The 11625-nt window shown below is 26.5% G+C and overlaps 1 protein-coding gene across 1 annotated transcript; it reads right to left on the bottom strand.

Moving 5' to 3' along the window:
- Nucleotides 1-7554: 7554 nt before the first annotated feature.
- GO595_003724 (uncharacterized protein) lies at nucleotides 7555-9129 on the bottom strand (the record flags this gene model as incomplete). The annotated part of the gene is made up of 1 exon (XM_067916776.1): nucleotides 7555-9129. One exon carries the CDS (start codon nucleotides 9127-9129, stop codon nucleotides 7555-7557), a length of 1575 nt encoding a protein of 524 aa, XP_067776011.1.
- Between the last annotated feature and the right edge of the window lie 2496 nt (nucleotides 9130-11625).

Genomic DNA, 11625 nt, shown 5'->3' with positions numbered 1-11625 from the left:
CATAAAACAAGAATGTGATTCTTGTTTCATCAGCTTTGCTCCTCAAACAAAAAGAAGTTTTATAATTAACACATTTGAAATTCAAAGACGTTTATGAAAATTTTTAAACGTACGGTTATTTTTCCCAAGATCTTTCTGTAAGATGTCTGAAAATGATTCATCTTTCATAAACGCAATTAGAAGACCATCGAAACCACCATCTCCTCAAAAGATGAACCAAATTTTTTCTGATATGAATAATGGTCTTATTCAAGCATTGCAAACACAAAAAATGAGCTACGAATGTTTACAACACAAAACAACAGAACTAAACAAAATGAAAGTAATGCTACATAGAAAGATTGAAGAAACAGAATCTTTAGTTAAACAAGAAAAGAAAAAACAGATGAAACGACTTCAAGAAGCAAGTTTAGAAACAGAAGTAAATCAAATACGTAATCAACCATTATTCGATAAAAAATCATTGGAACATCTGAAAATGTATCTAGCTCAGTTGAGAGCAGAAACCAATGAAATCGGTTTCCAATTCAACAACGAGTGTGAAGAATTTAAAAAACAGATGAAAATTCAAAAGAGCATCGCAAGCAAAATTGTATTGAAGATGAATAATTATAAAATAGATGGGGTTAAAGAGTGCTTGAACATTGTGAGCGGTAAGAACAAAGCACAATTGTTGATTTCAGATAATTCTCAATCAAATAGAGACATTCAGAATTTTTTGGATAAAAATAAATATATTGAACAAAAGTCTGAAGTGACATTATCTTTTAGTAACTTTCTTACTAAATGGTTTGTTGAAAATGCAAGTTTACTCAAATAAATGCACTCGAGCTATTTTTCACTTTTTATCAGCTTTTTGATTACTTTATTTTTCAAATTCTGAACAAAAGCTACCAAAATAACCGTAAAGTTTCTCAAACCAAAATTAGACGTTATGCAACTCCAAATAACGTATTTTTAACGTGCAATTTTTATTATTTTCATTTTTCTCTCTCGGAAGAAATAATAGAAAAGGCTTAATATGAAATTAATAATTGATTATATCAGTTCTTTGAAATGGTATTGGTTTAGTTATTAAAACTACAAATTTTAAGGAAGATCACCTGATGTTAACATCTTTTGTCATATTTTTATATCACCTTAATAAAATTTATTAAATTTTGTATATTATACTATATACTCTTAGTTATTGTTCGGATTTATAGTGCCCGCACTTTTGCCGATAGTGTACACGGGAGCAAAAGGAAGATAAAAATAAGCTAAGTAAATGCATTTCATGATCAATTTGATGAGTTTTATGCAATTCATGTCAATCTGTTGAATAAAAATGCTTTATAATTTGAATTCGAATTAAATTTTTGAATTAACTTTGATCGTTATTGAAAAGCAGAAGTTCGTTTTATACGACGAACCACTTGGTATTATGAATGTCATAAGCACAGGAGATAAAAAATTAAATAATTTGTCAAGCTGCTTGAAATTTTTAATTAAGCTTGAGAAAAATATATACCGTTTAACCGAAGAAAACTGCGAGGCTTCAGTTAAAAAATGAAAAAAGAATTTATTTTAATAATTTATAATATGTTTTAAAAATTTGAAATATGTTTTAATAATTTTATATATGTTTTAATGATTTGGAATATGTTTTAATAATTTAGAATATGTTTTAATAATTTAGAATATGTTTTAATAATTTGAAACAGCACTTCATATAGCAGTTAGAAATAATAATATAGAAATAGTAAAATTACTTTTAGATAAAGAAGGAATTGATGTTAATGAAAAAAGAATTTATTTTAATAATTTATAATATGTTTTAATAATTTTATATATGTTTTAATAATTTATAATATGTTTTAATAATTTTATATATGTTTTAATAATTTGGAATATGTTTTAATGATTTGGAATATGTTTTGATAATTTGAAATACGTTTTAATAATTTATAATACGTTTTAACAATATTTGACACCACTTCAAATTGCACAACAAAACAGTTATACAGAAATAGTAAATTTACTTTGTGAAAAATTATAATTCAGAGTCTCCTTCTACAAACACCAAATCTTCATTTTCAATAAGAGATGGAAATGAAGCTTATATTGCTGTTAGAATTTACCAAAACAAAGATGAATTTTTTGATAATAATTTCAATAATTTTTTTTTAACAACTGCCATTGTGAGAATATCTTCCATAAGAGATTATATTATTAAATCACAGAAAAAAATAAACCAATATTAAAGTGGCAATAATCTTAAATTTGATTTTTTTTTAAATATTTTTGTGAAATCAAACAACCATAAGAATTTTTTGTCTGGTGTTTTCTTTGATGAAGGAAAAAAATGCAATAATTATTTTATTTGAATCCGAAATGAAAGTATCATATTTTCCTTTGTGTTGGAGTTACGTAGTTGATGTTCCAAAATGAATCTCAAATAAATTTCAAGATATTTGAAATATTTTTTCAAATCTGTTTTAATTTTATATTTAACATTATTGTAAGTGAAAAGAATCATGTTTTATTATTAAGTTCCGATTTTTGCCAAGATTTGTGTTTAATTACAAGAAAATATTTATAAATTAAAGAATCAAGATAATACAAATTTAGTATTTGCTAATGTTTGGGATAGAGAACATTTTGAACTTAATGCTTCTTTCAGTGATAATAAGCCAAGATTTATTGGGTTAAATAATGATTTTTATGATAAGACAACTGTATTATTTAATCCTCCTACAGATGGTAATACATTTAATATAACTTTTGGTAATGATAATAAAGTATTAATATATCCAAGATATTGTAAATTTATTATACAATAAATATATAATTATCGAAATGTCGCTACTTTAATATAAATATCAAAATTATAATGTTTTAATATAAAAAGATCCTGAAGTATAATAGTATTACAGGTTGTTAATAAAAATATAAAGATGAACCAAAACGAAGACAATGATAATTTTTTCATGAAATTTTATATGAAAGATATTTAAAAAAAAAAAATTGTATAATTCTATTATTATTTTATTGTGGTGTTTTATTTGACTTGTTGTATTCAACAATTATTCAAAATATATAATAAATTACTATTAATGCAGTTTGGATCTGAAATGATCTAACCCGCTGATTTCCCAAACAAACATACTCAATTTATATGTCGATCAAATTACATAGAAATATATCGTATGAGTAAAGCTCACAATCGAGTGACGAATTGAATTATTAAATTAAGCCATTTCAGAAGAAAAGTGCCAAAATGATTTTTTAATTCTTCTGCTTTTTTAGCAAAAAATAATATTAATTAATATGTAATTTTTATATATTTTATTTATTTAACTGATTGGATAAACAAATAATTTTTTGCTGATTAATTAATTAAGTAAATAAATGAATAAATTATTTTTTAACAAATTAGTGCACCAACATGGGGCAGAGCCAATATTATTTGTGTATGTATGTGTGTACTGTTCGAGAGATATTTGGGAAATTTGGATTTTTAGATATCTAAACATTTCAGATATCTGAAAATCATATGATTTGCTAACTCCTTAATTCCCATTCTTCTATTAGATATAGTCAAATTTATTACTTCTAATTCAAGTTCTGGGGTACTCTTTTTTGGTCGACATAATTTTACGTTCAAATTTAATAAATTTAATTCACCTGAATTGATTTGTTCCCTTATATTATGAATCAAATTTCTACCGTGCTTATATTTTATTTCAATCTGTAAGTCAATCATTCCTTCAAGTATTCCCTTACATCAAGTCTTTTTTCTACCATTTTGCCTGACATTTCCATCGAAGTGTCATTTGTCAAATAACCGTTTACGATAGAATGGCTCATCTTTTTTGCAAAGACTTGATCATGAATTCATATGAATCAATTAAATGATTTGTAATTAATGAGACTTTTTCGTATACATAAAATTTAATGTTTCCATACAATCGTTGAAATATTATTGAAAGGAAATTACGTTTAAAAAGATAACAAGTGCACAGATCAGATGGAAAAAATAGAAAAACGCATCTAAACGAGTTTGATTTCTTTATTTATCAAATAAATATTTATCATTAAATTTAAATATTGTCTTCAGACTGCATTTGAACATGTTAAGAGTTGATAAACATCTTCACGACAAAAAGTATTTTATGTACAATGCCATACGAAGATTTTATCGTGATGGCTAATTGGTGCATGAAGAGAAAAAAATCGAATTCTTTATAAGGCATAAAATTTTTACTGGATTCATGAGTGTGATCAATAATGAGAAATATTTTTATTCTTCAATTTTAATATTATATGTAAATTAAACAGAATTTGTTATATTTAGTAAAAATTAAATAAAAATGATAATGAATTCGACGATGTAAAGAATATGTCAAATGAAGAAATTCAAAATTTATATAAACATTGATGATATAATAATTAAAAATTATTTATATTTGAATGTGATTATCAAATTCATTATCTTGGAAATCATTCGCAAATGGATCTTCTTCAATATGATTCATCTGAATGTTTATGATTTTGTGATCGATAACATTTCCTTCATTTTGATAATTTTTATTATTTTGATAATTTTCGTCATTTTCTTCGTTCATTTCGTTTTCGTCAAATGATGGCAAATTTTTTTTATGTTTTCGTCTATAAAAATAAATAATAAGAATAAAACAAAAAATGATTAGAACAATAATAACAACACAAATAATTATAAGAATATTATGTTCTTTATCATTTTGAACATTTTCTTCGTTTTCGTTGATAATATAATAATATTTCGAATAATATGAATATGAAATTAAATATTGAATAATTGTATATTTATAAAATATGAATTCTGAATACGTGAAATAACGATTTAAATTACTAAATGTTAAATATAATGATTGCGAAAAAAATGTATTAATAAGAAGTGTTTTCGTATTTGTTATAGTTTGAATTAATACAAATGAATAAGTTAAAGATTTACTATTTAGAAATATTTCATAAAATGTATTTGATTTAGAAAATGCATTTGATTTAGTAAATGAATTTGTAAATGAATTCGATTTAGTAAATGTATTTGAATTAGAAAATGTATTCGATTTAGTAAATGTATTTGATTTAGTAAATGTATTCGATTTAGTAAATGTATTTGATTTAGTAAATGGATTCGATTTAGTAAATGTATTTGTAAATGAATTCGATTTAGTAAATGTATTTGATTTAGTAAATGTATTCGATTTAGTAAATGTATTTGATTTAGTAAATGGATTCGATTTAGTAAATGTATTTGTTGGTCTATTCAATGTAAAATTATAATGATATATGGTTAGAATTTTAAATTCATTAGATTCAAATTGTTTATAAAATGTTTCTCCATTTATTGTTGCTTTAATTGTTAATTCTTCATATTTTTGTGCAAGAACATATACATTATAAACTCTTGTGCCTCGTGAAACATTATTCATATATTCTCCATTCGTAATTTCATATTCATTAATAATACTTGCATTGGAATCAGCACTGACTGCAAGTGTCTTAACATTAAATGTGCCTTCGTGCTTTAATCCACTAATATAAAATCACCAATTCGTTGATGATATTTCATTCGTATCGAATCCAGAACCAAGTTGAATTGTAATTTCAAGAATTGGCGTTATAGTATACACTTGAATTTGAGGGTTTGGTTTTCCGTAATAAGTTTCTGATGTTTCTGCAAGGATGTTTAATTGTTCCTTTGCTGATGATGTTTGCACTACATTAGTATTAATAATTTTATATCCTTGTGAATTCACATCTGAAAAATATGGATAATATACAGTAAAGGTTATTGTTTCGTTGTAATCTTCAAAATAAATACCAGTTCGTATTATATCATTACTCCAAGTGCATTGCTTATTTATGTACTTAAATTCCATGTCACTCCTGGTTGCATCAACAATTGTAAACCCAAATTTGTCACCGTTTTGGAATCTTCCATAAGAAATAAGCTCAAACCAAATTGTATCGTCTGCCGCAAGAAGTTTTTTGTTCTTCTTCTTCATTTGTATATCTGTATCATCGATTTTATCATTATTTATGTCGAAAATTAAACGAAAATTTTCATTTAAATTAGATGTTTGTAAGTTAGAAATGGAATTTTTGTTATATTTATCATATAGCTTTTTGTTTTTTTCTTCTAATAGATTATTTTGTGTTTTATTGCGTTTGAAAAATCGAAAAAAATCTTTCGAAATTTTAAAATTTGATTGATGTAAATCTGAATTATTTGCAACACATGAAGCATCACTGCTAAATGTAATTATCAACATACCTAACACGATATTCATTTGACATTAAACTGTAAAACGATGCACACAGCCAAATCATTTTGAGAGTATGAGAAAAGTGACAATAAAACAGTCTCTTAACGTTTTTGGTTTCTACATCATTATAAAAGATATGATGAATTCTCGAAGGTCCTAACATCCCACAACTGGTCTTAATATTCGTGTAATATCAATATGTTAAAAATGATATGTATATCGATTTAAAATACAATATTAAATCAATCATAACCCTAAAAAAATGGTTATGAGGAATCTCCTCTTCACCAAAATGAAGTAAATTAAGTGAACAATAAATAATATGAGGTTCAGGAAAATTTATATGAGTGAAATTTCAGGGTTAGATAAACTTATGTTAAGATAAATATATTTCGAAAATAGATGAGAAACTTTATGTTTTATTTATATTGTAAATGAGTAAGAAATATTCTTTACATTGGTCCTTCCGAGCAATTTTTTTTTCTTCTTTCAACTTTTTGTATACTTTGTTCGTGTATTCTTGCCATACATAGATAACGATACAAGATAACCGACAGATTAAAATTCAATGTGTTCTTCGGAATTTTAGATGGTGAGTTTCTATAGTTGCACATAGAAAGATTTCTATTTTTTTATCATTGATCGATGATAAACATTTATGTATATGATTTTAATGACAATTTGATATTTACCATTCTCTTTTGATGCTCATTAAAACTTTTTGAAACAGAAATCAATGGACAGCATACTATCTTAAAATAATTAAAGTTTTTTTTGAACAAAAAGGAATATGTATTAATGTAAAAAATATTAATTTGCCTTGTTAGATATTTATTCAAATAATTTTATGTTTCGAAATAATATTTGAAAATTATTTAAATTATTTGAAACAGCACTTATTTTAGCAGTACAAAATTGTCATACAGAAATCATTAAATTACTTCTTGAACAAGAAGGAATTTATGTAGGTGTTAGAAATTATTTGATTTATTTGAAGTATTTATTAATCATTTGGTATTTCAAAATAATATAATTAATTTTCCTTTAAAAATATAAAACAGCTCTTATTTATGCATCAGGAAGAACAATGCTGACATAATTCGGTTATTTGCAAGATGGGGTTAAATCCAACGCAAAAAATGTTAAAAGACACAAAAGGATAAAATTCTCATATTTTCATTAACAATTCATATTTAATTATTTGCTTATTGTAATTGTTTGATAAATCGCACCAAATTTGAAGAAACATTTTATTCTATAATTACATTTCATAAAACTGCGTATGTTCGTACTCAATTCTCATGTACGAGTTCTTCGGTGTATAATGCGTTGCATTCGTGAAGCACACTGGCACATATCCAGCGTGTACTCTATAATGGCAATACGTATGTTTCATTGGGTTATGTTCATTATCGATCTTTATCTTATTTAACTCTTGGTCATTTGCGTTACTTTTATTGTCATTTTGGAACTGTTTTGTTGCATAAATTTTCCTTGTCGAGATTGTATCGCAAACCATTTTCGACGAAATACACAAATGGACATCTTCGCCGTATCTAAATGTGGCAGGACTTAGTCGTGCGGCGACTCTTGCGTTATATGGCCTATACATTAATGGCACCGCAACATGGTCAAGTGGCTTGCAATGCTTAATTTGTCCAATCCATTTCCCACACGACTTCCGAACATCGCGCAGTCCAGCCATGCCAATGATCAAATTCTTGTCGCGGATGATGTTCATGAAATTTTTGTGTATGTCAACGTCATCAGGCATTTGATCATCGTCCCAGCGCATGACGAAATCGACGGGAAATAGTCCGGAGATGTAAAGAGGATAAAAGAACAATAGCTGCCAATTATAGCCCCAGATATGATAGACAGGGCGTGATGATTTCGAGCGAATAAGTTCGATGTTGAAGGTGACTCGATTTTCACATTGAACAAGACAATAAAATTCGGGTAAAATAGTTTGCTTTTCATAACTGGTGATAAAGTCATAGATGTACTCACGCTTAAACTGAGGGAGAAGAACACCAATTGTTGGGTCTTTAGGATCTTTAAGATTTGGACATGTTTGATAATGCGGAATTTGAGCATTTGTAACATAGTCATAGTTTTGTAATGGTTTAAGCCCTTCAAATTCATAAAAAATCGACCGAAATTCTTCGTTTGCGCTGTTGAGTAATGAAAGTGCTAAAAGTGGTGGAACTTCAAAAACATTTACATTTGTATAATAAAGTAATTCACGAATAACTGGAGTACGAACTAACGCTACACCAATGCCAGCAGGAATGTTATTATATGTTGTTTCGCCGCCATAAAGTACATCACAATCTGACTCTTGAATTTTGATAATGGATTCTTCAAGCCATGAAGTGGAGGGCATATAATTGACATTGGATGCATTAACAAAAAATACATAATCAGGCATCTCCATTAAATACAATGAACCAACAAGTGTGACATATCCGAGATCTGGGAAATCGGAATAAGTAACCTTTTGAGTGTAGCCACCTTTGGGTATAGTAGAGTTACGAATGGTTAAATGATAATTTGTTATGACGATTTTTTGGGTATCTTCATATGTTTCAAGATGAATTGGTTGCTTCATTTCCACACCTATTGCTACTTTGACATTTTTTACAGTTCTGTTTGCATTGTTACTGTATCGCTTTTTAAAAATACGTCTTGTTATCTGACCAGATAATTCATCGTTGAAAAAGGGAATAACACCTACAAAACAGAAAAACAACATGGCTAAGAAAATGTAGCTAAGAATATATGATAATAAAATTGTAATTTTGGATGATAAACAAGTTTTGCAGCTAAGTCCCATTTCATGCTCAACAAAGTTCTCAAATTTGGACGTTTAAATAGAGCCCGAAAAACCCTGTCAAGACGGGAAAAACTATGTCAAGATTTTGTATGAAAAAGTCGTTTTTTAAGTCGAAAATAATCGTATTGTAATATTTGGCCGGCTAATTATGCGCACAAAAAATGAATTTCAATGGTTTACTATGATGAGAAAACTAATTTTAAAATTAATAAAATTGTATATAGGTACATTTAAAGCACAACATTTTACAGCACAATTTTGATAATAGGTATGCTAATATGGGTACCCATCATAATTATAATTTTCAAAGATAAAAAAAAATAATCAAAAACATGGAGTAAGCGGGTCGTTTTAGATAGTTTTACGAATGGGCATTGGCTACCGAATGTTTTTAAATGAAATTTGATTTTTTAATCGCTAAAAAGGTCTTCATTTTTAGTGAAATATTCCTTGGAATCGAGCTCTATAAAATTAACGCCTATGAAATTGGAGTTATTAACTGATTTCAAGCGGTTATTTTCTTTGTTTTCCCTTGCACATAAATTTTGAGTAATTTCAACAGTTTGACTAACGTAACCTGTGAAACAAAATTTTTCACTGGAATTTGAATTGGCTAAACCACTCAGAATTGAAATTTTGTGAAAAGTTTAGGTGAAAATTTGAGTTCACGATACGGCATTAGTTGTGTTTATGCAGTAAAACACGAATAACTTATTTATATTTGATTATCTGTCAAAAACGTTTCAGAATCCATTAGATCTATATATATGAGTTATTGAAGTAGAATAGTGAAACTAATTATTCTTTTCATTAGTGTAAAACCATCACATAATGTTTTTATATGACATAAACCATAGAAAATTGTAAATCATCAATTATCAACCCTTTATAACTCACAATCAACAAAAGATTTATGCAAATATTCAACATATACTGAGTGGCATTGAGATGATAAAAATAATTTTTAATACAAATATCAATAAATCATCGAAATCATGAATATGGCCATCATATTCGCTTCTAACGAACATATTCAGTCAAATAATGCATTCAATAGTTTACATATACAAATTTGTGCAGAAGAAAATGGATCCATTCCAAGCCATCTTGACATGCTACCCAAAAAGCTATGCCGAATGGAAGCAAATGCGCAAGCATTTTATTCGTAGGATCCAACCAGTTTTATTAAGATTTACTGATTCACAAATTATTCAAAAATATAAAGAACTAATAATCAAATTGAAAGAAGATCCTCAAAATCCACATCCTTCTGTCGCAATTCCAAAACTATTACTCTTCTCGATTTTTTCATATTTTAATAGAGATTATGATGAAATTAAACAATTTTATCCTATATTAACCAAACACATGCAAAGCACCAATGAACTTATTTGTCGCATTACAGCTAAGACTCTATCATATTTATCACATGAATTAATTGATGTTAATTCTTATTTTCGGAAACCTATTCAATATGCGCGTGCCTGTATTCAAAATCACCGACTTCAAAACAATGGTTTATTTATACTTAAGCAAGCCCGTAAACGTGCACATATTGAAACAATCAATACAACGATCAAAATCTTTTCAGAATTAACCAATTTAGCGTTAGGAGAAGAATCTATAACCAAGAAGATTTCCATTCAACTCATTCATTTTCTCTTAAAATGGGATAATTTTAATAGTTCGATGCCATTACTTACCACATTATTCAATCGATGTCTTCAATCATTACATAGTTCGGTTCCATTATTAAATCGTATATTCCAGACTCATAAATTCTTATTTAAACAAGAAACCATTGATCAATTATTTAATTATTGTATCCAAATCAAAGATAATGAAGTTTTATTATATGATATATGTAACTTATTAATTGAAACATGTTCTAAATCACATTTTAATATTAATACAGAACAATTATTACAAATATTAATACAACATAAATATTCACAATTAATCACAAAAACAATAGAATTTTCACCAACGAAAATTAATATTTATTCAATAGTTAAATACATTGAAACACAATCGATTAAATATGAATGTAATCAAAATGAACATTGTTTATTATCAATTGTTGAATCATTAATTCGACATATTCCTAATATTATCATTGATTTAAAACGATTTAATATTTGTGATCATTTTATTAATTGTTTAAATCTACGAAAAGATTTAATATCGGATGAAATAATTGACAAATATTTAAATTATATTTGTTCGAAAGATGCAACATTAGAAAATGTTAAACATGGATTAATGTTAAGTCAATTATATCCACATAAAAGCAAAGTCGCATATTCGACTTTTTTTATTGATTTATTAAATTTAAAAAATGTTAACATTAGTCGTAGTAAATTATTTCTTTCTTTAGTTAATCATCCAACAGCAGATCCGATATTTTTAGTGAACATTAGTTTATATGATCCAAGTAAAACAATTCGTTTATTAGCAGTAAAATATTTAAAGCCAACAATCCAATTATCATATTAT

This window comes from Histomonas meleagridis (assembly GCF_020186115.1).
Source record: "Histomonas meleagridis strain 2922-C6/04-10x chromosome Unknown contig_23, whole genome shotgun sequence".
Lineage (NCBI taxonomy): Eukaryota > Parabasalia > Tritrichomonadida > Dientamoebidae > Histomonas > Histomonas meleagridis.
Note: the sequence above shows the minus strand (reverse complement) of the source record. Positions and strands in the feature narration are given on the sequence as shown.